This window comes from Idiotropiscis lumnitzeri, chromosome 11, assembly GCF_059441095.1.
Source record: "Idiotropiscis lumnitzeri isolate Australia: NSW breed Sydney's pygmy pipehorse chromosome 11, RoL_Ilum_1.0, whole genome shotgun sequence".
Lineage (NCBI taxonomy): Eukaryota > Metazoa > Chordata > Actinopteri > Syngnathiformes > Syngnathidae > Idiotropiscis > Idiotropiscis lumnitzeri.
This window is the reverse complement of record NC_142401.1, coordinates 13,339,130-13,366,678: the sequence shown is the minus strand read 5'-3', so window position 1 is coordinate 13,366,678 and position 27,549 is coordinate 13,339,130. Positions and strand designations below refer to the sequence as shown.

The following is a 27,549-nucleotide window of genomic DNA, read 5'->3' as shown; positions in this document are numbered from 1 at the left end:
CCAGTTTTCACTAACAAGCACAGTCTATGTATTTTTTTAATCAGAAAATTGAAATGATTTTTCTTTTCTATCCATTCATTTGGGAAAAATTAGGAAACACGTGACGACTTGAAAAATGCCTACTTTTAACAAGGAACAATTCTTCCAATGACAAAGTAAGTCCTAGGTCGTTTGATATTACATTTCAGTCATAAGCGTTAGTGTCATTTCAAAATAAATTAAGCTTGATTGCGTGGGATATCACTCGATTATATCATTCAGTGGGGAGTCCATGACAAGCTTAAGTGACACAGAAATGCAAATTATGCACTTGTTAGCCTCGTTAATAGATTGTAGTGATGGGCAAAAAAAATCATTTGTGAAGCACTGAACCACTTGGACCAATTGTTGTGAAAATGTATCAATTACTCAAAGCATTAGTAACAGTGACCTCTCATGGGCAAGAGCAAGGCTGCAACAGATTTTAAAATACACAGACACGCACAAGGAGTATCCATTGTTATGTTCCATTTAAAATAAAAGATTCATAACTGGTGGCGTGCCCACCTTGGGGTAGCATGACAGTCATACAAACACAAATAGTCACAACTCTGTGACTCAGTGCATGCTGCAAAAATTAATTTGTTCACAGGGGATAAAGAATATATTCCATCGAGTATTGTTGTTTTGTCAGTGATGCTCCACCGTATGAATCCAAACATCTGTCGATTAAACGGTTGTAACACTGCAACTGGTGACACTACTAATGAGCTCATCCGTGGTATTTTCTATTAGGAGTTAGCGTCATGTTAGCAGGGGGGGGCATTGGTAAGGCAAAGTTATTTGTTTTAAATACGCAACATTTGACGGTAAATGTCAACTGAGAGTTTCAGTGTTAGCCGTTGCGCTTTACTGGCGCCGAGGCGCAATCAAAAGATAAATGGATCACCGAGTTGCGCTGCTGTTGTCAAAGATGTGCCTACATTGCGGCCATGTTGGCAGGGGCAACCTACCCTTCAAAGGAAGCATAGTTATCATATCTTTGAATCACTGCAGGCACACAACTAACTAGCATAATGTATCTGCCTGTACTTATCTACTTATATTTGTACAGTTTATTTATTTATTTTGTCGAGCCCTTCTCTGTGGCATTGAACGGTAACGGAGAAGACAAAGGAAAGCAACGAGCTGTTCACCATTATCACCTCTCTTAAGATGGATGAGCTTGGATAAACTTGACAACGCTTCTTTGTACTGTCGTGGGTGTTTTTAGGCCACAAAATAAAAAGGGCTTCAAGTTAACAGACAATTGGCTCGAAAATGTCGCCTCCCCCCTTGTTGATCCATGAACTTGAGGTTCCACCGTACATGCTTAGACATTACAGCCTCTTTTTGAATAATCATTACATAACCGATAGGTACTCAAAGACATTAAATGCCGTTACAGGATGATACCCGATATAAAATGACCAACCTGTAACCAAAGCACTTTGGTTAAAAGTTTAATTCACAAAAATACATTGACCAATATCATGAAAATGTACTAAAATGTACTTTAATAATCCATAAACGCTGGAACATTGTAGACAGAAAAACACAAGAAGCATTATTCGAGTTGGTTTAGTATAATATATTTCAGCTTCAAGAGACATAGAAATCATTCCTTATCCCCCCCTTATTTCTTCTATAAAAGACCCATTTTTGTCCGAAGCATTATTATTATGCAAAAAGAAAAAAATGGCATTAGAATATATTACGGGAGCTATGAAATTCCCAGTGACTAAGTATAAAATTAAGTCACATCAGAGAGAGAGAAAGAGATAGAGAGAGCGAGATATCGGTAGAAGAGAAGTCCATGAACGATAAGAGTTGTGAAAAGGTAAAAAATACAGGTTATAGACCTTGATCTATCATCACTGACATGACAGGCATGGAGAAAATGTTTATGGCCATCCAAAAAAATAAAAATAATGATTCTCACTTTTCCACTTGGTTGTCACACATCTACAATTATGAACTGAAGCAACTTTTTTTTCATGCTCGTTTTTGAAGAACATTTATAATCACACAACTAAATTCATGTCTTTCAAATACGATATATCGAAAAAGATGGAAAAATACTGAATCCCATTTCTAATGTTTCACTTCTTATTTTTTTTTTTTTTGTGTGTGTTAAAAGTGTCAAAAATAAGAAGGGAGGGTGGGGGCCGGGCGGGAGCTGCTGTTTTAGCCGTGTCTAAGAGGCTCGTGGTCATCTAGTTTCTTTCTTTAAACATATTTGCTGCGCTGTTGTCATCAGTTTGTGGCCTTTTGGTTTTTGGTGCAGAAATGGAGCAAATGTGTCTTCTTTCAGCAGACACACACGGGAAGAAGGTCCTCATGGCCAGAGAGCACAGTCGTCTCTCGCCGACTGTCTTTCTCTTTGATCTTTTTTTTTTTCCTCTCCGCGTCGTACGTCGTCGTCCTCATCTTGTATAGGGTAGAGCGGTGTGGGCGCTCAGCTGATTCACCGTTTGTGGCTGATGGAGTGGAGAGGGGAAAGTGGGTTGGGCTTGGGTAAAGGTGGGTGGGGCTGTTGGAATGCTGGCACGTTCCAATCAGGGCAACAGTTCTTCATTACAGCATTTCTGCAAAGTGACACAGCAGTTAAATCCTGGATCGCTTCCTTTCTTAATTAGGTCATGTGTAGCAACACAGACTAAGTTGTCACCGACCTCTAACGGCCACGGAGTGTTATTACACTGCGTTTGCATTAAAAACCATGAGGTTGTTGAGGAACTTGACTTTTTTTTGTACAAAAATAAAACATCTTGTGTAATCTGCCTTTTCTGAAAATGTGTCAAAGAGTGTCATTCAGAATTTTTCGGAATAGTGATGTCACAATTTGGCTGATTGACATAAATACCACACCCACGTCTCGTTTCTGTGTGGGGAGGACAAACCATAAGGCAAACACGCAAATGCCTCAAAATGAATCTAATGTTTTCTTTGATTTAAAGTCATTATTACCGTTTTACTCTTCATTCACACACTACATCACAATGCTTTACATGACAAGGTGTTTCAAGTGCTTCCTTCTTATCCAATGGACAATTTCATGTTCTTACTGCAATTGCAGACTTATTTCGGGAAGAGGGCAGCAAACAAACTTGTTACTGTGTTGGGAGGGAAATGAAGCAGAGTGCTCCAAGTGAAGCAGAAAAGGCGACAAGAAAGCAATTTTTACATTAGCACTACTGTCAGTACCATCTGAGGAAGATACAGTAGAAATGAAGTGCACATTCACACAAGTGACGCTTTTCATTACGAAAATGTGAGTATTGAAGCGGTCGAAAGGCAAACTATATTCCACCTTGATTAATGTTTTTAACAATTACAGCAAAAAACAAATCCTCAAGTCAATTGTTAGATAATCTAGAAGGATTTTAAGGATTTATTATAGCTAAGGCAATAAGAATTTGCTCACAATCACTTTTTTTGCGTGGTTGACAAATGTGAATGTCAAAACCTGAACAGAACATGATGAGGACCAGGGAATGACAAAATACTATCATCTAGAAATACCCACATCCTCCACAGTATGATGATATTACATTTGAATACACAAACTCTGTCCAAGCCATCCACTGTATTGTGTAAAGAAGTCCTCTTGAGTTGATGGTGGCAGTATGTGCGTGGTGAGCGAGCGGTGGCACAGTTAGGACGTAATCCCGTTAGTGTTGGGTCAGCGGGCTCGCCAGCATGTGAACTCTCGCATGCACAGTCACATAGTGGCTGGGACGGCGAACAGAGTGGGTGGTTATGGCCGCCCTGAGGTCTGAGCCGGGCACAATGGCGCTGTCTGTTGCGCTAATCCACGCTTCATGACAAAAGTTTGGAGGGGAAGGTTTGCTCTCTATGCTGACAGCGTTTACATACTGTACAGATTTCTCATGGATTTGATGTGCAACAAAGTGACTAAATGCAAAAGAACATGATAGCAAATGTGGATTTCCTCACAGAATTGGGCTGTAATCCACAAGTGAATGTATTGGCCTGTTGAGCAGTGACTCATTCAGTCATGCAGGAGCCAAGAAAAAAAAAAAGAATTCACATGAAACGAAACGTTGACACTTTTCAAGGCTGAATCAGGGTATACGAGCTTGTCCAGACTTATTCACAATAACGAGAACTCAAATACTGTCATTTTAAAGGCACAGATTTCCTTTAGACAGTAAAGCATAACATCTTTGCTATTTCTTTTGTCAGCTGAACGAATGTGAACCTGTACCTAAACTAAATATTTTGTTACAGTACTAAAGTACATTGTTCAGGTATTTGCACTTTTTGTACTCAATTTTCCTGACGACTTTTAAGTTCTACTGCCTAAATTTGGAAACAGGTGTGCATACCTTCCATTCATCACTTTGTTAAAATGTGCTTGTTACTTGTTTCAAGCTCTGCAAATGATGATACTATGAAAAAAAAAAAGACGTAAATACCAAAGATAAACTCAATTGTGGTTAAACACTTGAATGACTGAAGTCTTAGGGAATTATGAGGCTGAAAAAATAGTCAGCTGTGATATATGTTCTTTGTTTATTTTTACTGAAGTAAATGAGTTAAATCAGTACTCAGTGTTTTGTACCCCTTGCTGCCTGGAGGTGGGGCCCTTTCTCCCCCCAGAGTCTTTTCCACAAGGAGGAAACAAAACTGATGTTGACACTATGTAATAGTGCAAACAAGCATTGGTTGCTCTTTGTGGTGCAAGTGACATTGACAGGTCACATGTCGTAAATGTACTTTTTTTTTTTTTTTTTTTTTTAAGTCTTACGTATGTATCGTTTAGATACTGGAGCGCCTTTCGCCCCCGTTAGGTGTAAAATGAATAAGCCAATTCAAACGTTTGTGAGATGCAGTCTGAGAATGAGCCAGTGAGAAAGCAGTTCTAAATTTTACGGGATTGCGTCCTCACAACAGTGAGTTTCTGATTAAATTAGCCAGTGATGACTTAGCGCATGCATCATTCATTTGCAGTCTGGACGGACTCTACAGCAGTCTCCAATTTTGCTGTTCATGACTTAATTTTTTTATTTTATTTTTTTACATTGTCCCCAAAGTTTGAACTTGGGTGACAAGCAGACATTAAGTGAACTTTTATTCGTTATCCTTCATGTAGTTTTATTAAGATACTTTGGAATAGTTTTAAATTAAGCATTAAAAAAAAGAAAAAAACATGTCTCCTAACATACCTGGCTCAGAGCTGCTGCAGGGGCTTTAGGATGGGAGGGTCTTTAAAGCAGCACACAGTTGGATTTCTTTTTTGCCTTCTTCTTTTCCACTGGCGTTTTCCTATTTATCTGTCTGACCAGGTCATAGAAGATCTGAGAAAACAAACAAAAAAAGTTGCAGAATTTCCTCAAATGGTAATAAGATAGCCAGAGCAGGTGCTTTCAATATCTGTTGGGAACGCAAAAATAAAGTGAGTGGTTCACTAACATCGAGGACGTTGATCTTTGACTTAGCAGAGGACTCTAAAAAGGCACAGTGGTTCCACTGTCTGGCCAGGTTCTGGCCCTGCTCCTTGCCCACCACACGCTCATCCTCCAAGTCGCACTTGTTGCCCACCAAGATCATCGGCACCTGAGGAAACATTAAAATCAAATCTTACAGTGCACATGGGCCCTGGAAGCATAATAACCCTTATTGTCGCTCCTTCAGCAAAACAAGAAAAAAAAAATAATTCAAAAAACAAATCCAGCCTTTGATTACCTGACATCTAGGACTGACAATCTACACAGGCAAAGGAAGAAAAAACTATTTTGAGCAAGCGCTTTGCTATTTTATTGCTATTGTTTAATTTCAAAGTGACCCGGGGAATTTCGCTATAGGCCTAACATGTTTTGGATTTTCAAAATTCTTGGTGTGGACCTGAGCCGTGTCACAACCAATCCAAATATCCTGTGTGATATGCGTTACAGCACGTTGGCAAAGCGTCAAGGGGACAGCCACAAGGACAATCCAAATAGATCAATCAGCCCCTCTGGGACAGCAAAAGAATCATTTGGGTTGCATAACTTGATCTAATCTATATTAAAAGAGTGCTACTTGTTTTGTTTTTCGCCAATGCAGCCACTGAGAAGACGTGCGACAGTTTAAGGAAATGCCCACCATTTGTTTAGTACCGTTGTTTTTTTCCAGAGGAGAAAAGAGGGGAGAGGGGACCCTAAGAGGAAACGAGTACAACACGAACGTGGTCTGCAACGCTGCCGTAATGTCGGGATGCGTCTCATCCTGCCTGCTGTTTCCTGAGCGGCTATCTGGTACTGCTTGCCGGGCTCGGAGGAAACCACAGCGGCCCCGCCCAACCGGGATAGCATCGCTTTCCTTCCTGAACATTACCAAACATTTCAGCTGGATTCCATGATACGGGCCGCCCTGCGCCATACATGACAGTGTTGGGCTGTGTGTTTTTATCTCCCATGTAAGATAAAGACTCAAGTGAGCACATCTGCCTAAAATTCCTAAAACAAGACATCTGCAGTGGACATTTACTTGCGGTGGGCCTACGGCTACTAAATCATCGAACGGAGATCCCTGCTTTTTCTCTCCCTGCCTGGGAGATGTGGAAAAACTGGATATTAGCAGGACATGTGGAAGCATCCCGACTTGTCCTAGCTTGCGGTCCTACTCTCTGGCCGTTTCATTCCGTAAGAAAATCTAAAGTGGTCCAGGAGAAATATGGTGGGGTCCATTATCCCTGCTCCCGGTGGGCTCGAGGTGGACGACAGGAAGCTGGGATATTTGTATTAACCCTGCAGAGGTCAAGGCTTGCCGTTTGATATCCAAACAAGCCACTTGGGTACTGGACTGCCCAACGACATTTTTACCAAGGGGTCCTGGGAGAGCCGAGGAATGCGCTGCTAACACAAACGTTGAGCCAAACTGCCATAAAAAGGATGGCGAGAGTGGGCTGCAAGGACAAAAAAATGTTCAGTGTCAGCACAAGGAAGTATTCGCCTGCTGGTGGAAGAGTCCACACGGGCCAGCCAGGACTTGCTTAGACGCCGCTAACGTGCTGCAGACAGGTCCTATCCTGCCCTCTGTGGCATTCTTGGGGAGATTGGATTTCAGTTAAAATGAACGCAGCCAACACTTCCAAACAGACAGAGCAGTGAGTCACGGGAACAGAGTCGGGGCACTGCTTGACGCACCGGCAGAGACAGAGATGGTCCAGAGAAGTCACAAGACATGTCTTGCGTAAGAGTTGGAAGGAAGCTCAGGAAGTGAACGCACCGCCGACTGCTCGTTGACTTTATTAGTCGCTCATTACAAACTTTCTTTTTCCTTAGATGAACTTTTGCCCCGCTGTGTTCGAAGTCAGCTCATTAAATGTCTGGGAATTGAGCACTGTAGGAATCTGATGAGGTTCTGGAGCGGGACACTACACTACTAACAACGCACTTCGGTGCAACTTCTAGCAATATTACGGGTGTCTGCGCATTTTGCCAGCGCGGCCCTAAATGGCGCATGGAGAACAAAAACAGTTGCAGCGGCGACCGGGGGAATGTCTGCTGGCAGCTTGGCAAGGCCTTAAAGACAATTTGCAAATTTGTGCTTAGATGAATAGAAAAATATTTTTGGCATCTTCATATACTGTGCGATGATGTCAAGGACATCCTGTGTAAGAGGCTTCAACCAACAGTGAGCTGGCAAAGATGGCACAAAAGTTAAACCACAGCGCAAAATCAGTGAAAGCCCCTCGTTATCACAGGTGAAAAGAACCAGACCCACCGCAATTGGTCAAAAACGGCTTGTTATATTTATAACTGTTTTACTCATAATAAATTGTATGTCGTTTATGGTCATGGAAATAACCTTGAAAAAATAAACTCAATAAACGGCAACCAGAATGAGGGAAAAAAATAATAAAAATCATATAATTATTATTTATGCTTTTTTTTTTGTGTGAGTGTCTCCTTGTGTTTATACTTCTTACTGGCCATGCGGCATTAAACGGCTAAAAACTCCATCAGCAAATGTGGCCAGGCTTTCCCACAGCCAAGGGCATCGCAACGATAAACCATCGTTAAAAGGCGCGTATTACTGCAACAAAATTGGAATTTCAGCTCTTACTCTGGGTTTTAGAAACGCGTTTTTCCAGGCCCTGAGCGAAAAGGCGGTCATTTTCCGCACCTCAACTCATGCAATCCAAGCTAGCCTGAGGCTAACCTTTGCTCCCTAACCACGCCTAATAAAACACACCGCAACCTCACAGCTGAGTACAACTTGAACTGAATTCGGGTTCTCTTGCACATCAGTGCGGCACGGTCCAATCATCCACATGGAGTGCCAGACCACAGTGAGGCCACAAGGCCCCTCTAGCCATACAGGAGGAGGGGGGGTAATGGGGAAAACATAGGAACAGGCACTGAATAGAAGTTGGATTAGGGGGGCAAGAGTAGACAGACTGGAACTTTGATACCACAAAATATGGTTACATGGATGTAGAAGAACGAAAACGAAAAAGAGGGGTAGCATTCATTCCCCGGCACAGAGCTCCAAAAAAGGACAACCTTGATGGTGCTGACGTGATCCCTACTGCAGCATAACTCCAGCAAGGCGATGGAGCTTTACTCTAAAAGGTCCTCACAAAATCACGTCCCAAAAATTGGAGACGTGTGGAAAACAAACAGCTACCAGACAGCACTTTTCCGCTTTTTATTCAGGATGAACCCGGCGCGGCAATCTTTCCACCTTCGGTGGAACTGTCAAAGTTTGACACTCACTTCTCCCGCCTGGTATTGCTCAAAGAAGCTGACACGGTCTGACGTTTATTTTACAGTATATGCACAGTAACACCAGATGCTGAGGTTGATCTTGTCTAATTATCTGACAGCAGGAAGCCGTGTCGCTGTGTGTCCTGTCTTAGCTGGGCTCTGTGCAAAAGAGGCAAGACTGTTTGCGGAAGCTAATACTATTCTTATGTTAGGAATTAATCAGAGCTAAGGATATATTCCACCAACACAGGTTTCTGTACAAAACGGCACAGGTGGGTAAATGGCCGCTTGCCTGTTTAGGCTCTGATGCAGCAATTTATCAGTCTCCGTATGAAAGAGGCAAGACCTTTCACAGCTAATGAGATGCTAATCTAATTCTGACGCTAACAATTAATCATGAGAGCCGGGAGGAAAGACATTCATTGTTTTTACTGGGATCAAACCAATCAGCTACAACGGGGGTTGGGGAGGAGTATCTCCAACCTAGAGACATGCACCACACAATGATATGCACAGTGCAGAAATTGCACTGTGTGCCCTCGCATTGTTTTCAACACACAAGTAGGACTGGGACACCACAGCCACCATTGTTTGGAGCTAATACGAATTTGTAATTGCCCTGCATAAGATGCCTGGTTTTCAGCGTTGAATGGTCTCCATAGAAACTGAACAATGTAGGCGGCTGAGAACACGGAAGCACGAAGGGACTATAATCCATCAACTCGGTGCTCCATTAGGTTTTCGAGCACAAATCAAAACAAAAAAACGAACATGGCACAAGAAGCTGACGGAACATACGCGCACACGCTCACACACTTACGTCTTCTGTGTCCTTTACTCGTAGAATCTGTTCCCTCAGGTCCTGGAGGTCGTTAAAGGTGGACTGCGCTGTGATGGAGTAAACCAGGGCAAAGCCTTGGCCGTTCTTCATGTACAAGTCCCTCATTGCCGTGAACTGCTCCTAAAACCACGAGGAAGAGCAAGTTTGATGAGTCTCGTCATACAAGAAGCCATCACAGGGTATCGCTTGGCATTAACACAAGATCCAAATTGGAGAAGATGTGTCTGTTTTTTCAACATTACGTCTGGCGATGGTGTCTTACAAGCAAGACAGCCTGCCTGAACTCATCCTGTTTGTTGCTCTATCCACATCAAAGTTTAAAAATTGAAGCAAATTGAACTAACAGCAGTCCAGTGGCTAAGATTATGATGAGGTGGACAGCTAGGACTTTTAAGGCAGCGAGAGGTCACTTTAGCGAAGTGGCGTTTTGGGGATAAATGCTAACCAGTTAGCACGGCAACAGCTGAGGATGGCGGGAATTAAAAGGAGGGAGGCCAAAGCCGTGATTATTGCTCATCTGGGATCCAGTGAGAACTGCATGGTTTACTTGTGGCATTTTTACAACGGCAGATGGGATCGCTCAGAGCGCCACAAAATATTTTTTCTCGTAACCGATTCTTAGCCAAGCGGCTAAAATAAATTATACTGGAAGCGCAAGGTTGGCGAAAATCAATATTTGCTGAAACAGTGTGTCAAGTCATAAAGACAACTCTCCTGATTATAAAGGAATTTAGATTTTTTTCCCTTTCTGCGTTAATGCTTTAGATACCGTTCTAGCTCATCTCTTCCAACAACAAAAAATCGTGACATTCTGACCCTGGTTTGACTTACTGTGCCGGCTGTGTCGAGAATTTCAAGCATACATTGCTGCCCGTCTACCTCCACTTGCTGCAAGGAAAAAAGACAGATGGTTTATCAAACATGCATAACAGGCAGCAATTGCAATCAGTGCTTAATAACGGGTCAAACATGACAGGAATGATAACATTCGAGAGAGGAAAGATGAAAAATAATTAAGCTGCTGAAGGACGAAGGGTTTGACCGAACACTTGAGAGCAAAATGATGAGACGCAAGAGAGCAGCTGCTTAACATCAGCTGCCGCCGCTACCGCCCTTCAGGAAACTCACCTTTCTGTACGAGTCTTCTATTGTCGGGTCATATTTTTCCACAAAGATTCCCTGCACGAATTGTACTGTCTGTAACAGAGAAGATAACGTGGGATCAGTTACGGTTACGATTCAAAGACCTCCGCAATCCCCTTTCACATCATCTGCCAAAGATGGGATTTCCCGTTTATATTTTGCCTTTGGAAATAATATCAGTGCCATGACAGAGATGGGACAGGGCCACTGTAGAAGGGAATTTCGTAAAGGTGGGACAGATTAAAAAAAAAAAAAAAAGGAATATCAGAAGTTAATCCAAGAATTACAATTATGAACACCGGTGTTGTGGGATAAACAACACCTGGTTGAAGTTAGCTCGGTGCAGCATTGGGGCCTCCCGATAGCCTTGTGACGACCAGTGAAACTCTTTGCAATCTGTTCTTGATTTGGACCCATTTAAACGACGATTGAATCTGCACAATGGAATGTGTGCATTCTAATTTAAAAACATTTAAAAACATTTAAAAACGAGTGCATCATTTCTAACGTCGAGCTGGAATGGCCCACGCCACTCGCGCCATAAATCAGCCATCAGAAATCTTTTTGGACATAAACATGATTTGGATAGTTACTCTGATCCAGTGCTGTCATAATAACCTAATTCTGATTTGGATATACAAATTAAAACATCAACGCATCCATTATATGTACCGCTTCTCCTCACTAGGGTCACACCCCCCCCCCCAAAAAAAAATGGGCGTCCGCAGGGCTGGACCGTTCCGCCTCCTGGACGGACTGCCCAGCTCTAGTATTTAGAAACAAATGTTTGAATTCACTCTAGAGGGCCTTTAAAAGAGGAAATGTTCTCAAGAGGCGTCACAGATTAATGGGGGGTTGTGGGGAGTGGAGATATATTTAAGAGGGAAAACTTACCAGAGCGGACTTGCCCACACCTCCAGAGCCTAACACCACTAGTTTGTATTCACGCATGGCGGGATCACTTCAGCAGACAGCCAAACAGTCTGGAGAGACGCACACAAATAAAAAAAATCAATATTTCAAAAAAGACAAAAATTCCGAGTAGGAATTTCCCAGTGTTTCCATTCCAGAAAGGAAGGATTCTAGTCATTCCTGGAGGTTATGGCCAAGAGGCACAACACAACAATGGAGGGAACACCCATAAGTGGAGCTCCTTCAGGGAGGAGGAGGTGAAGACTATGTGACCTCTGTTTAACACAAGCCAGCTGTGCAGTTTAGGAGTGCGCTGCGCTGGTGATTCATGGATCTTGCTTGTATTCCTCACAATGACCCAATCGGCTTGCTTTCATGCACCACGGCGCACCCTCCAGACTTTATATGCTCAATTGCCTCTTTTAAGGTACTGCAAAACATCAGTGTTGTCTTTTTCTAGCGAATGATAGAAAGCAGCTGCCAGTAGGGGAAGTGTGGGTCATAATGAGGAAGAAATTGTGCAATCTCTGGAATATGGCTTTGAGGGCTTCCAATCCCTGGCACGCATTATGGCGCTAAGTCAGCTGGGTTAGCCAAGTGGGTCACTGCAAAGAGAGCGCCACAGTGAGGTTGACAGGGAACTGGGTGAAGTCAGACTTTCTTTTGAGCACTTCATATCCTGACCTTGCGTGCCACCCTTTTCAACTGGCTTTCATTGTTGCTGACAACCAAGTTCTTTTCTATTCCATCCTAACCCAATGGAGATGACTGACCGGGTATGTGGTGTAAATCACAAAGCGGATCATGTATTTCGAGCCTCAAGAAAAACAGTAAGGCTATTTGATAATCAACCATATTGAAAATCATCAAACGCAACGAGGAGCAGATGACCCCCTTCCCCCCCCAAACACTCCCCACATGGCAACCTTGATCCAAACGCTCAAAAGCGGTGCACAAAAGACTGGAGACGGCCGACTTCACCGGCAAGCAGCAGCCATGCGGTCAGATGAAGACTCCGGTGTGAATAATTCAGAATCGTTAATCCGCTACAGCCAGGAAAAGTTGTCCTTTTGCAATGCATGCACACACACAGTCACATCTCTGTCACCTACTAAACACAGTGACGCGAGTGTGTAGCATTCCAAGTACACAACACTGATCGTGACAAGCCAAGTGTTACTTAAACACTTCTTGACTGTGTTTATTGTTGTCAAGGTGGCACAGCTACACCAAGGCAGAAATACCAGACGCCAAGACAAATGGCTCGTTGGCAAGAGCCACAACATTAGGCACAAGCGCGAGAATATAAAAGATTCTGCCTTTCGAGACAATAATGATCATTTTAGCATTGGCCATCAAAGCCATTTTCATCCGGCTTTGACACAGCCTTTGTCTTGAAACCAATTGTTGCTTGTGCTTACAATTATCTTATCGGAATGCGGGAAGCCAAAAGGGATGCTTGAACAGACACTTCGGTAAATTCTGCCCAACAGGTAGTGGAAAATAAACGACGACTCAACCATCATGACAATTTACGGCTTATGACTGCTTTCTTTTACACAGACATCGGGCAAAATTGCTGCAGCACATCCAAGATGGCACGTAAGCAAAGATTATTGTCTTTTGCAAACGAAACCCAGAAACATCACCACAACTATGTGACCCTTGGCAGAGCAACATAAAATCCTATAATCATTTTAGATGAGTGATGATGTGGTATAAAATAGGAACACAAAGGGTGGGAGACATGAGTGTCAGGTGTTACACTTTACACCCGGCGCACCCTGAGCTACGGGGGGCCTGATTTACAACGGTACTGATGTCACAAGGTTGTGTACGGCATATAGGGAACTAGTTTAAGTTTACATGCTCATGAAATATAAGGCAAGTTCACCTATTGCCGAACTTCCTGTTCTTCATTTGATTGTTTTATATTTATGGCCCAGAAGAGTTTTTCATACTGAAATCTAATGTGATCAAATTACAGTGTTAGCGAAACTATGACGATGGTTTAGACTTTTAGACATAAACATTCGAGTTACATTGTAAACAGCATCAGATTCCGGCGACAAAGAATATGAAGGAAAGCTACACTGGATATTTAAAGAAAAACAAAAAAAAAAAAACAATCTTCACACATGTGGTCAAATGCCAGGTTTTCGTGGCATACAAAAATAAGACCATTCATTGATATTTTGACCTTAGAAGGGGAATTTCGGAAGAAAAGAACTTATTCCAGAAGAATAATGATTGAAACTGGATATAATCATCTGGACCAAAAGTGTAAGTAGAGACTCAGACATTATTCGGAAAAGGGTTACAGCGCCGACAATATGCAACAGCATTGTACTTTCCAACAAAGCAAACACTTAAAAGGCCATTTAAGGACATCTCCCTTCAACCAAACCTCGCCCTGTTTCCACTCCCTCTTAACAACGCTGTCATTCCTAGCAAAACAAACGCTCTGCTTGTCAGGCCCGGCAAATAAGGAGCGAGGGAAGGCGGCGTGCCAGCGAGCACACGCTTTATAGTGACATCACTCACCCTCCAGGGCCAAAAGGTATGTGTGTCCATGTAGGGCTGCGAGCGGCATGTGCGAGCGACTGCGACGCGCTATGCGAGAGTACATTCAGGATTTCCTGGCGCGGGCTAATCTGACATAAGCGAGGCTGTCACAGCTGCTGACTCAGCAGGGTGGGACTATGATTGACGGCCACCTCTCCTCAAGAAGGCCGCGCATCTGTTAAGCCAAGCGGCACGGAAGAGTGCCATCTTCTTACTTGGCACGTGACGTTCACTTGGGGTTTGAGGGCGGATAAATTGCCGCTCTGGACAAACGCCGATAAGGTCCGCCGCTACGATAACCACACACAAAGTAGCGGAGAATAATACGACGCTAACTGCACAAAGCAAGCTCGGGTCAAGAGCAAACATAATGACGTTTAATAGCAATAAGACTATAATTTGCTTGCAATCATAGCTGGAAAGAGAGCCAATGCAATCATGGTTGTGATTGTTATGCTGCCTTTGAAGTGGGAGAGGAAAATTGCTCACTTTCATTTTCCAAAAGTCGTAAAATCAACATTTCAGTGATTTATTGCATCCCACTGGAATACAGGAGATTTACAATCATTAGACCTTGAATGTGCAGAACGCAAGCCACGTTTTATTTTCAACAGATTCAGATTTGGATCGTTTCTAACAGTACTGGACCTGTAAATTTGGCTTCTAGTTTGCTATCCATCCAATAAGGCAAATAATGACTTCAATTTTTTTGTCCATTAGTATAAAGATATTTTCTTCCCGACAAGGTACAGAACATAAACTCCAAACTGCAGACGCGTCCTCTTTTTCCCCACAAAGTTCTTCCTACAATGACGACGAAAACCAAATTGGTTGAAGTCACCGTTGTCTATCACTCACCGATGTTAACGCAGTGCCAAAGTCAGAGTACACTAAACATTCGCACACCAAATATATTAATAATTACATCACAATAAAACACTTATTGCGCACCGTTTGCAACCTCGACCTATGCCCTAAGACAGTCACAAACCCGAGGACTTTTAAAACATCTTGTGTCTGTGGGATGTTAGAAATGCATTCAGAAATTACAGTTCAGTGTTTAAAAACTTCAGACAATGCAACTGATAATTTTGCCTGACCTCAGTTCAGAGAATCAAAGGTCTAACTCTGCATGCATGTTTTGCTTTTCTTTGGCTTTTTTTTTTGCGACAAGGGCACGTTATGTAGTGCTGAAACAATTATAGGTAGTCAAACAATTCATTAAACAAAAATAATAAACTTGAAGGCGAGGCAAAATCTCAGCCTCGAATCTTTGCAGAGATCCGTTATGCACATCAACTAATGTTACTGCAGTTTCACCACCCCGTGTCAATAAAACTTGACAAGATGGTGGAAAGACTCTGTAAAAGACAAAAATTATCCAATGTTTTGATCATGACACACAAATAGAAAACGCAATGTGTGGAATGCAAAATACAACTCATGGCTATGATCACCAATACAACACGGAAATTTAAGAAAAAAACGTTCACCAATTTATTAATGCTGCAGTAGCAAATTTTGTTTTTTTTAACACTCAATGAGGAACATTGGTAGATTGGGAATAGTGAGGTGCGTGAGGCAGGAAAAAGTAGCAGATGACCGTATAAGACGAAGGAAGATTTTGACTAAGGGTATGAGCACATTAAGCTTTTTATTCGGATATGGACAACAACATCAGCGGAATGCATCCAACCATCCTGTCAGTGGTGCCATGACCTGTAACCACATCCTCTTTCCAGAGACACAAGAAGGCTTCACGCTGACCGCCTAAAATAGCCACTTCCACTCTCTGTTCCTGTACCAGACAGCAGACTAACTGAAGACTGTGTACGCTAGGAGGGAAGCGGTTGTTTCAAGTCAGCATCTCATCGATGTAACCAAGTTAGGCCCCACAGGATGGAGTTGAGGCTGTAATTGCGCAAGTTGTACGTCGTCTTCTCTCCTTAAAGCCTGCAACGTGCCACCAAATAAACCTCTCCAATGTCATCAAATTCGAGTCTTTCACCTCAGAGATTCTCAGCTGGTTAACAGACGGGTAAAAACAATTACAGCGGGTCCTCGGTTTCACACTTTTTGACGTTACGAACTGCGCACACAACCAACTAGTTTACACAATTTATGGCCTTGAAGTGTTCTTCATACAAATACAGGAAAACAAACTCCTAGAGCAGGCGTTGGCGCAAAGCCGCGGAATGTCTATTTGATGGGCTGCACTGGAACCGAGTATCAACAAAATCTGAATTCAGTGGATGCTCCAGAGAGGGATAAAGCTTCACCCACATCTTCAGATTGTTGAGCATTGTAATCTTCATCTTGGAACACTTGTGTACAGTGACTTTACTACTCGGTTACCATATATTGGTGTTAACTACAGCACACGCCGACTTACGCACAAATCCAAACTACGTTGTGTATGCAATTTTATTAAATTTGACAATTCTTTTTGGCGCATTAACCTCAGCTTCTTTATAAGAGAAGCAATGTGACAATCCTTGTGGGACTCTGTAATCATCTAACAAATAAATTCACCCAAAAAAATAAATAAAAAAATCAAAACAGATTACTTACGTACATTCCCTATTCTACTGCCACTGCACAAAGACCTCTTGCACTATTTAATTTCAATTTACTTTTCAGGGGAAGTGACATCATGGGAAACTTGACAGTAATTTTGACACAGCATCTTGAGAACTCTAAGAAATTTGCACTTGTACAATCTTCCTCAATTGATATATTTAAATGAAACGTCAGTCAAGCACAAAATTGGTTACATGAGTAAAGGACAAAACCAAACAGTTGGAGTTATTCTGTTTTACTCTCATTCAAAGGCAATTTTGATCCTGATTTTTTACATCATTCAGACAAAACTCAAGTTTGGCAGACACCATTAGCCAATTTTCAAGATTTTTGGTGTTTTGTACACAGATTTAAGTAGACATTCCAACCAGACACGGCTATGATTGACTTGTCATTTTTAGGAACTCTTGTCACGTTGCTATTATTAGGTGCCCTGAAAAGCACTTCCTTGTGGGCAAGTGCTGTAGTTTTGTTTTCAAAGGCTCATTTTCAACTGTAGATTTTCTTCATCGTTCCATATATGTGGGCTATTACAGCTGTTTTAGCCGCATCGATAATTTCCCCACAATATGGGCATCATATTTATTCACCCACGTCGTATTTAAATCCTAATGCAATGCGAAACTAAGTACTGACTCGAACCAAAGCCAGTCACGAACACTTCCTTCCAATAACATGAATGCAATTTCTCCTGTTCCATGGGTAAAAAAAAAAGCTTTTCAGAGAGATGAAATGAGGTAGCAATTAATCTATAATCCGGGTCAATGAGATAAACATGCCGCTGCGTGGACGGTGTGAGCAACACCGCTAAATCCCGTTACAAAGCTCGTTAGCAATAATGAAGCTAACTAGCTAGCTTTAACGGGCCGCTAGCGGGGGGCTAGTTAGCATGCTAGCCTGTTAGCTCAGCAGCACACACACGTTCCTCGTTTCAAAATGTCCCCAACCACGCAAAACTCGCCCTCTAAATCCCTCCCGCGTCAAGCCCGCTTTGACGCTTGCCGCCAAGAGTCGAGCCGAGTTTAGGTGTATGAGCTCCGGGGAGGGGTGGAACGAGACATCGATGCTTGCGGGGTTAGCGTTACCTGCCCTTCCGCCTGGCCTTGACTAGAATGGGAGTGTTTCGGGAGCTACTCGCGGAGCTTTAATCTCGTTTTACTCCATCAAAACAGGGTACGAGGCGTGCAAAGCAGGGCGCCCGCGGAATGCTTCACGAGCGTCAAGAAGGCGAAAGCTCAAGCGGGGGTAAAATCTTATCTGCCGCTATCTTATTTTTGGTGTCAAGTAAAGTTTGCGCTCACCGTTTGTCGCTTCGCTGTCTCTGTGGGCGCTCCGCAAAGTGTCAGCTCGGTTGCGCGCGCAGTCCATACGTCACTCCTACTCAGCGGAGAACGACACTTCGGGCTTTTTTTTTTTTTGCTTCTTAATTCAACTCGCCTTCTTTAGAAATAAAAAAAAGAAACGAATACATAAATAAAAGTGATGATAATAATAATAATGTACATATACTGTAAGTGTATTCTTCTGTATTTTAAAAATATCTTACCTGTACATATTTTATTTCATTCTCTCTTATTTAATTTTTGTATTAAATGCTATATTTAGTTTATTGTGCATATCTTTAGCTATAGAGCTTTCAAATGTATTATTTTTATTTGTCTCAATTTAATGTATATCTCACTAAAGCTACATTATTCATTTAAATATCATAGAATTTATTGTTTTTGTGATACAATCAGTTTTTAGATTTTTACAATTAGTTTTAATATTGGCCTTAACTTTTTCTAATTTACTGTAATTTACATGCATTTATTTACATTTTTTTTTTAAATGTTCCAATATCATTATTTTATTATCATTACATGTATGGAGTCCATGGAAATCTGTTTCTTTCAGATTGACTAAAATGGGGCACATGGCCATTTTATTATGTTACATTTCTGTGATAGACTGTTTCTATATGCTGTTACAAAAACCACAGCTTTATTTTTGGGAGTCAAATGCTGTGAGGGTAAAATAGTTTCTCAAGAGAAAAATGCAAGCAAGGAGTCTTGATGACACATCCATGAGTTGCTCTCAAGTCACTATGACACATTTAAGTATTTTCCTTATTGTGAAATAAGACAGCAGTTCTCAAATTGGAACAAAAAAAGGAAGTGGGTGAAGGAACATGACCAAGTCCTTCTTTTTAAGTCCACTATACTTTATGAAGAAACTGCAGAAGTGTGAGCTAGCCCACTGACCTGAAGTCCTTAAAGTGTGGTGGTTATATTGAATAATGCATTCCTACTTTTTTTTACAAGTAAAAAAGTGGCGATGCTCTTGGATTACAACAGTCCCTGCTTCGAGGTAACAAAAAGTTTGCGCAGCAGTAATTTCAAAATGTTTTAATACTCAAAACAACAGAATTTATCCAGGGAAAGAAAGTTGAAACACATTAAAGTGGACAAGTCCACATTCCCAGACCCTATAGAACATGTGTTTTACCTGCTCCAGAATAGACTTGAAGTAACTCCTCCAAAACAAAAGAAACACATTACACTGCTTAGTCAGCAACATATCTTAATCAGAAATCGGCTTTATATGTCCCAAGGCATTCTGGTGTTGACTTAAAAATAGCTTTATTTTTAAGCACATTATTTTTTTCTGATATATGATCATTTTTTACGGTTGACCCGTAAAAGCTTGCGAAATACGGCTATTACAGGGGGGAAACCCACCTGTCGCTCACCCTGAATCTTAATTCATGATGTCTAATACAGTATATTAATATATAACATAATATTGTGAAAACCTGATGGGTTAGAGAAAAAAACGGGGGTAGATTAAGAATCAGCACAAAAAAATATCACGAAGATTTTACTAGCATCTGTGATTAAAGAAATGTAAAAAATTGCTGGGCAGTCTTGTGGTCCATTTCCTCATAGTGTGGCCTCCACATACAAGTGTTCCCCAAAACTGTGGGTTTGCGTGTGGCCATCATTAGTGAAAATCTTTTTAAAAAATTGTAATATATGAAATAATTCAAAGGCCTCTAAAACCCTCCATAACAAATTTATTTACACGCAAAAACACAATTGACACGGCTCACAAAAATAGTTTTTTCGTGTCCCTTACACTTCAAGTACAAGACCAACTTCCACGCTTCCCTTCCAACAATTGCATTCCATTTGCGCTATTGAGTTTGTAGGGCAGGTAACGTCGTTTGAAATGTCAGTAATTTTGAAGTTGCCAGGGAAAACCCCTCAACATCTCAGCCATTACATCAAATTAGAACTTGTCAGTAATAGCGGACGTCACACGCACACACAAAAAAAAAAAAATAACCAAAAAGGCTACTCCCGAAGTCGCAACCCATCATGCAATTTTTAATATTAATTGTGTGCAGTAGTCAGGTTGAAGTGGCCATTCCTACCGGACTCAGGATTTGGACAGAACGTCACTTCTGGGAAATCCTATCAGATTGCTAACATGGATTGTGCACTGGTTTCGCATATTTTTCTTTTATTTCCGGTCTACAATTGTTAATTGGATGTGTCCTGTAACTCGCTGTAAAAGCAAGACTTCCATGCAAGTTTCATTTGTGACCGCCGCCCTCTAGTGGTCAATCCACCATCAACCTCACCTTCTATCACACCAGGAAATGGGAACATGATATCCCCTACAACACTAAACAAAAAGACACATTAAAACACATCTCAGTTTATTGTCTTATAGTACAATCTCTCATATAGATTGAATACATGATGTAACAACTCCTTGCATGAGTTCCACTATTCGGTTGCAGTGCCTTTTGCGATTATGCCTCCCCCTGTCTCTTTTGCATTTGGAACGCAGAAAGAACATCTGCATAAAACACCCAGTCGACTCTTTACATTGTAAAAATAAATACATCATCGTGAAACCAACTGGAGTCATTGTATTCCATTCAACAAGAGACCTCGGCCAGCTCGCGCATGTTCCATTTAAGGCAAATGAGCAAATTCAAGGGGGAGCCTTTTTGTAAATGTACATATACACAGTACTGAAGGAGTATAAATTAATCACACTTTGTGTTTTTTTTTTTTTCTCGCATACCACACACACCTGGCCGTCATCTGCAGCGGCTGGGCTACAGATATCCCCCCCCCGCCCACCCCCCAAAAAAAACACTGCAGCGGAACCTTCAAATATGAATGTCAGTTTGACCAATATAATGTGGAAAACGGCTTGAAAAACAAAACAAAAAAACTACAGACAAATAAAAAACGCCACAAATGGTATATTTTCTTTTCTCTCTGATTTGGAAATGGAACTGTCAAGATATGGGGATGCGTCTGTCTGATCACTACATTACATCCACTAATTAAGGTAATTGTTATTCTAATATATATTATCTCATTGCAATTATGTTTTTGGGCTAACAACTAGCAGGAAAAGATTAACAATTTTTTATCATGTGCATATTTTTGGTACTTTCCATTTCACCAACAATAAGCAATAGAATTTACAAACTTTACACCAGACAAATGCTAATGTAAATAACACAGAGGTTAAATGAATTGCAGTGAAGGTGGGCAATTTTAAAAGGAAACGATTGCCGAGACCATTCATAGACGGGTGTTTAAAAATAAAAACGTCAAGTGTTTCTTTTTTTAATAAAACACCATCCAACCATTTATATTTGTCTTTACTAATTTGTATTTGTGTGGTTACCTTTGGAGGTTCCGATGCACGTACGAAAAAAAATGTGTATTTTGAATGAAAATTAAGATGTCCCTGTGCAGTCTCAGTTCATCACGTGGTGGGGACGGCGGGGGTATAGATGTCTCTCTGATTACGGATGAGCATGTATGTCATCTCCATGTCCACTTTGTAACTCCAGCAAGGAATAATATTTAGAAAAAAAAGACTAAAGAGGGGTGAGAGCCAACCAGTCCTTTCACTGATATTGTCGGTAGTCCCCAAAGGGAGCGGCGGGCATAGGGGCGGGGGCTGGCTCCTCTGCAAACTGAGGACCTGAAACACAAACACATGCACAAATGAAGAGGTTTATTTGTTGTCTATAGTGTACTTGCAGGGATTTAAGTCACAAATTAAGCCGATAAAATACACCCTTGGGATGCATGCATGTTAAAGACAAAATGGTGCGCTCATATTTATGTTGTCAGGCCAGCAACAATTTTTTTTTCTCCATAAGCTGGCTCAAATTATTTTTTTTTTTTCAAATAAAAAATACAGATAAACATACATAGACAAATGTAAAGAATGCGTTTAAAAAAAAATAAATAAACAAATATTTAATTATATATTATGGAAAATTTTTTTTCCTCTATTAGGAAAAATAATACAGTCACATGGGCTGCACCATGAACAAATAAAATGCTATCACAATAAATGAACGGAGGTCCAACTTGCCTGTAGGGATTTGAGATGAGGCAAACCTAGACAGCATGATCCCGGCACCCTCTATCAAGGCGAGCAGGATGCCCCCCATAGCTGCAGAGCCCACCATGGCCACAGGTCCATCTGCAGAGAGGGTCAGTTATTGGCTCGTCCACATGTGTTGCGGAATCTTTTCAAAAGCGTTTGAGCACTGACTTCTGGCGGCGAGGATGGCTCCCGTCATGGCGCCGCTCGTGATGGAGTTCCAGGGGTCCTCCTTCCCGCGCACCTTCACCAGGCTGCAGTCGATCATGGAGAAGAGGCCGCCCCATACTGCAAAGCTTCCTTAAAAATGCCAGACAGACACCAGTTGTTGATGGGAAGAGCAGAATCCGAAAAAAGAAATAAATAATAAAACCATACCTCCAAGCTGTGGCGCTCTGGTCTTGATAGCAGTCATGCTGCCTTTCATTCTGTGATTCATTCCCTGCAGAACACAGCAACAACAAATACACTTAAAGAGTCTGAAATGACAAACCTTAAGGGCACATATTATGAATGTATTGACTTGTTAATAGTTTGTGCCTCTGGTAAGGCTCAACCGATATGGGTATTTTTATCCATAATTCAGATATCTAGCAGAATAAAATTCCCACAAACAATTAATTGGCCGATTAACAATGTCAGTTCTTGAAAATAAAACAGAAAAATTAAATAATGAACTGTCTTCCAAATTACAAAAAACAAAATGAAAAAGAAGAGAGAACACCTTGTTTTCTCGATTTTGTGCACACATGGAAAATGAGGAGGAAAAAAAAACAAATAACAGGCGATTTGGACCTTTCATTTTCCATCTGGGTATTTTGCATCAGCTGCAATTTGTGTTAACCGAAAGGAAACTTAAATCAAGAGGGAGCTTTGGTCCCGCTTCTCCAGTTCATTTATTTCTATTGAGACTCAGGCTAAAGCACTTTTTTTTTTAAAAATCATAACTCAAATTTGTTAGCGATTTACATGCACTTTATTTTGTTGCAAATGTCAGAATCATGAATCCTTGACTCCAAAAAAATATTCTCAAAGAACCAGTAAGTTGAAAAATAGTCTAATTAGATGCTTACCATAGTGAGATGTCTGAGAAAAGCAATCAATTTTCACTAAATTGTAAGTAGAAGTCTCTACTCATGCCCACTTCAACTGCTGCGCGCAACGATCGGCACAATATTTTGGATTTTCTGGATGTTAAAGATCTTCCTCACTTAACGCTTATAAAATCCTACATATTAGGGTGAATGTTCTGAGAATTTCAGAGGTTGAAGTCGACATAAGTATATATGTCCACATGAATTTTGGGGACAACTGTTTGCAGTTTTCTGACACGCAACATAAGCGTTGTAAACTGCTGTCTTCCCCCAAGACCACTAGAAGGAGCCTCTGCAACTTTCACTGTTATTGCGTTCACTTGGATAGATGTTGAGTTACTTGGCTCCAATAAATGCGTCATAACTCATTAAATTCTACTCCAATTTTGACATGGTCATTGAGGATGTGTTTTTGTCGGGGGAGCCAGAGCCAATCAAAGAGCGCACAATACGGTATTGAAAACCACGAGCAACGATCAGACACCACAGCAGTGGTAAAGAAGGTCCACCAGCGCCTGCACTTCCTGAGAGTCCTCAGGAAATTCAACCTGGACAGGAAGCTGCTGCTGGCCTTCTACCACTCGTCCATCGAGAGCCTGTTGACGTACTGTGTCTCCACCTGGTACAGCGGCTGCACTGAGGCGGACAGAGTGAGGCTCCAGAGGACGGTCAAAACAGCGCAAAGGATTATTGGCTGCCCTCTCCCCTCACTGTCGGACATCTACACCGCTCTGTGCCTCAGCAGGGCTCTCAACATCGTCAAAGACAATACCCACCCAAACTCCCACCTGTTCGACCTGATGCCCTCTGGCAGGCGCTACAGGTGTATCAAATCAAGGACTAATGGACCCGAGAAACGGTTTCTTTCCAAGAGCCATCTCCATTCTAAACTCTCACACACACACACGACCACCCTTTACCTTGCAGAACAGCAACGTGATGTGTTTTTATAAATCATATTCAGTATTATTTTCCATTGCACTCTTATTTATCTAATTTATATATTTGTCTGTATTATTGTTGTATTGCACTGGAGAGGGGAGCTCGCTAATCTCGTTGCACACTTGAGTACAATGACAATAAAGGGATTTCTGATCCGAGTTTGTTCGCCAGATTACACATTTTGAAACACTATCATGCAGACACCCACAACCCAACAGGTCGAAGACACACGTTAAGCAGAGCTGCAATGAGTTTTGTTTCCAGGCATAGGTATACAGTTGCTCACTTGTATGATATATTACTGGACAGAAGAGTGGTTTTAATTCTTGATCCTTTGGGTATTTTAATGACAGCATGCCAGTCAAGTTCCTAAATAATCTTGGAACTTTTTCAAAACCATGAAAAAAAAAAAGTCTCCTTCAGTTTAACAATAATTAACAAGAATAGACGGCACTATTTGAGAAAAAGAGTATATCCCACTAAAACAATGTCAATGATGCTCATGTGATGATGTCGATTATTCCAATGTAACCACTAAGTGAAAGTCATTTTGAGATTACGTCGTACACAGTGTTGTGAGTGGTTTTACCGAAGGTGCGTTTCTGAAGCCTTTTACTGCTTGGAATATTCCACCGCCAATGGCCCCCATGGTGAACGCACCCCCACAGTCGTCCACGATCCTCCAGGGACTGAAAACATTTAGAGAGAATTTCATTTCCATGTACAGTAAACGGTCGCGGATTCCACAGGGTTGCAACAATTATTTAAACAACTCAAATCATTTGATTACAAAAAGATCTCCGCCTTAAAGCTTCATTAAGATCAGTTTTCCACATGGACTAATGTTACTGGAGGTGCACGTACCACTCCTCACACATTTCACACTCAGAAAAGCACATCTAAATCGCTAACACAGAAAGTAATGCATCAAGGTCTGTTAATTCAATATAGCCCACCACTGCTAGTTAGAGAGCATGGTCGTGCCCTTACATGTGGTCAAGGACAGACACAGCTGTCACTATTTTGACCAAACGGTTGGAAAACAAACATGTAATAAGGACACAGATACAGAACCTGCCAATGTCCACAACTCACTCATCAAGTTCGCCAGTGAACAGCTAACTCTACACATAAGCGCATCACTCACAATGCCTAAAGTCATGAACACTCAAGTAACAGATACTTAAGGGGGGATTGTGATAAAGATGACCACACGTGGACAAAGATAATTCACAAATTCACCTACTTGCAATTTCTTTTGCAGAACATGCTGTAACTAAAAGTATTTGTTAGAAAACACATTTTTTTCGTGCCCATCCGAGTCTTTGCCGCATATTCATGTTCACTTCACTGCTTTTTTTTCCTTCCAAAAATCAAATGTGAATTTTTTGGGGGGATGCAAGAATGAAATGTTAACCATGTGTTATGAGAACTTAATTTTCAGTTCATTTTGGGTTTAAACTCTTAGTGTAGATTATCCTAAATATTTTCAGAATGCAAGGGCTATACTGGAATTTTTTTGCTATTTTATGTTGGTCCTTAATCTCTGTGATTAGCATGGGTTCACTGTACAAATAAAAATATAAAATAATAATAATAAATAAAAAACACATTTTGGCTGGTCAACATGGTTACTACGTGCAATATTACAAATCTCATGTCAGACTTAAGTCACCAATTTTATGATATGGGATGACACGTCTTGCATGCTCGTATTGGAAAATCTGCATTTTCAAGTTAAGTGTTTTGTTTTAGAAACTATTTGTTTTTTAGTAAACGCAAAACTGACCGCCCACTAGCATGCTATAGTATTAAGTACAGGGGACTCATGAAGGAAGTAGCTTTGAGAAGACGACATTTATACTTATGGACTACGGATGCATAGCAAAGTGGCTCATGTGCAATAGATGATGTGCTTGAGCAACATTGTGCGACAAGACTTATTGACTTGCTTGACATTGAGTGCCGACGCGACTTAAATTATTTGGGACGGGGGCGAAACTTTAAAAGTCAAAGACTTGAACCTGCACAGAAGTGACTTGCCTCCACCCCAGTTAAATAAACATTAAAACCTAATGACATTGGTCATGTTGTGCAATGGGGGTACCCAAACGTCGCAGGTAGTTAGCTTCAAATAGCAACTAGCTACAGCTAACACGTTTTCCACGAGACGTCAATATAAGCGCTCAATGTGTCACATTCGTTGTATTTCCGTATGTGACAAAAGAGTGAGCAAAATGAGCGGAAAATGACGCGATGACATATTGGTGCGTACAGGAAGAGAGGCAAGTCGGCAAGGTCACTACAACGTGCTTTTAGCCACGATGTCATGTGGCTAACGCAATCTAACGTCATTTTAGCATCCGTGCTAACGGCGCTAAACGAGCCGGTTTCTGCCGAGTCTTGCGGGGGTCTAAGTTTAGTTGGAATAAATCAAACAAACTCGTTCGAATGACATGCAATTATATTCTGTGCTTAAGGGGAAAAATTCATAATTCTTAATTTATTTATTTTCCAAATGACTCACCACGGCTCTCTGGCATATTCCTCCATTTTGTTCTTCTGCGGTTCCCTCCTGCGCCGGAGCGTGACGACACAGTGACGTAATGACGTTTGGCGTTTAAAGGCGCCTTCAGGTGCTTAAACAATGGTGGGAAAATACATACATCCTTCCATTTTCTGAACCGCTTCTCCTCACAAGGGTCGCGTCGGTGCTGGAGCCTATCCCAGCTGTCATCGAGCTGGTGGGAAAATCAAGGATGGCCAAACCGTCACACTTTGGCAAAATTGATCCAGTGTGGCGCCATAATTCATAAAAATAAATATATTTCCCATTAACACTGATAAGTTCTCTAGTATAAATTTGTTTCTCAATGAAAATGTTTTTTTCTTTGAAAACATTTTTTAATCAAATCAACCAAAAGTGTTGCACATTCATTTGAATTATATCATTATTATATATTATATTGTTGTTTATTAGGTATACAGTAGAGTATTTTTCTTTTCATTAAAAAACAATCAATTTATCTCTCTCATGGTGACCCCCCAATGGTGAGGGTGACGGTTGTGTTCTGGGTTGGGGTGAGTACGGAGATGGCTAATGCATCTGATCGGTCCTTGAATGTCCTTCCACAGTGAGGGCAGGTCGTTCCCTTTGGAAAGTTGACTCGAGGGTGTTGTTCTTTCTCCTTCCTTGTGCTTTTCTTCTCCTGGAGGTCTGCAAAGCAGTTGGCTTAAAAAAGAGATGCACCTTAGGCAATGTTGTCCTTAACTTGGGTCACTTGCATGTTCACTTGGATGTTGCACTTGAGTTGACCATAGAGGA

The 27,549-nt window shown here is 41.4% G+C and overlaps 2 protein-coding genes across 4 annotated transcripts; both read right to left on the bottom strand.

The window, feature by feature from the left end:
* Positions 1–1,468: 1,468 nt before the first annotated feature.
* On the bottom strand, positions 1,469–18,189 carry LOC148327577 (ras-related protein Rap-1A-like). Of its 3 annotated transcripts, none has more exons than XM_088308274.1 (8): positions 18,081–18,189; positions 11,617–11,705; positions 10,708–10,776; positions 10,411–10,467; positions 9,559–9,699; positions 5,458–5,601; positions 5,211–5,342; positions 1,469–2,606 (listed from the first exon to the last, which is right to left on the bottom strand). In XM_088308274.1, the coding sequence occupies exons 2-7, from the start codon at positions 11,671–11,673 to the stop codon at positions 5,253–5,255; spliced, it is 558 nt and encodes a 185-aa protein (XP_088164400.1). In that variant the 5' UTR covers positions 11,674–11,705; positions 18,081–18,189; the 3' UTR covers positions 1,469–2,606; positions 5,211–5,252. The 3 variants fall into 3 exon arrangements, with proteins under 3 accessions (XP_088164400.1, XP_088164402.1, XP_088164401.1); XM_088308276.1 differs by lacking the exon at positions 18,081–18,189 and adding an exon at positions 17,865–18,026; XM_088308275.1 differs by lacking the exon at positions 18,081–18,189 and adding an exon at positions 14,179–14,229.
* Positions 18,190–20,465: 2,276 nt separating this feature from the next.
* Positions 20,466–26,914, bottom strand: timm17a (translocase of inner mitochondrial membrane 17 homolog A (yeast)). Its single transcript, XM_088309971.1, has 6 exons — positions 26,752–26,914; positions 24,814–24,913; positions 22,567–22,630; positions 22,360–22,488; positions 22,177–22,287; positions 20,466–21,777 (listed from the first exon to the last, which is right to left on the bottom strand). The coding sequence occupies exons 1-6, from the start codon at positions 26,775–26,777 to the stop codon at positions 21,701–21,703; spliced, it is 507 nt and encodes a 168-aa protein (XP_088166097.1). The 5' UTR covers positions 26,778–26,914; the 3' UTR covers positions 20,466–21,700.
* Positions 26,915–27,549: the final 635 nt, after the last annotated feature.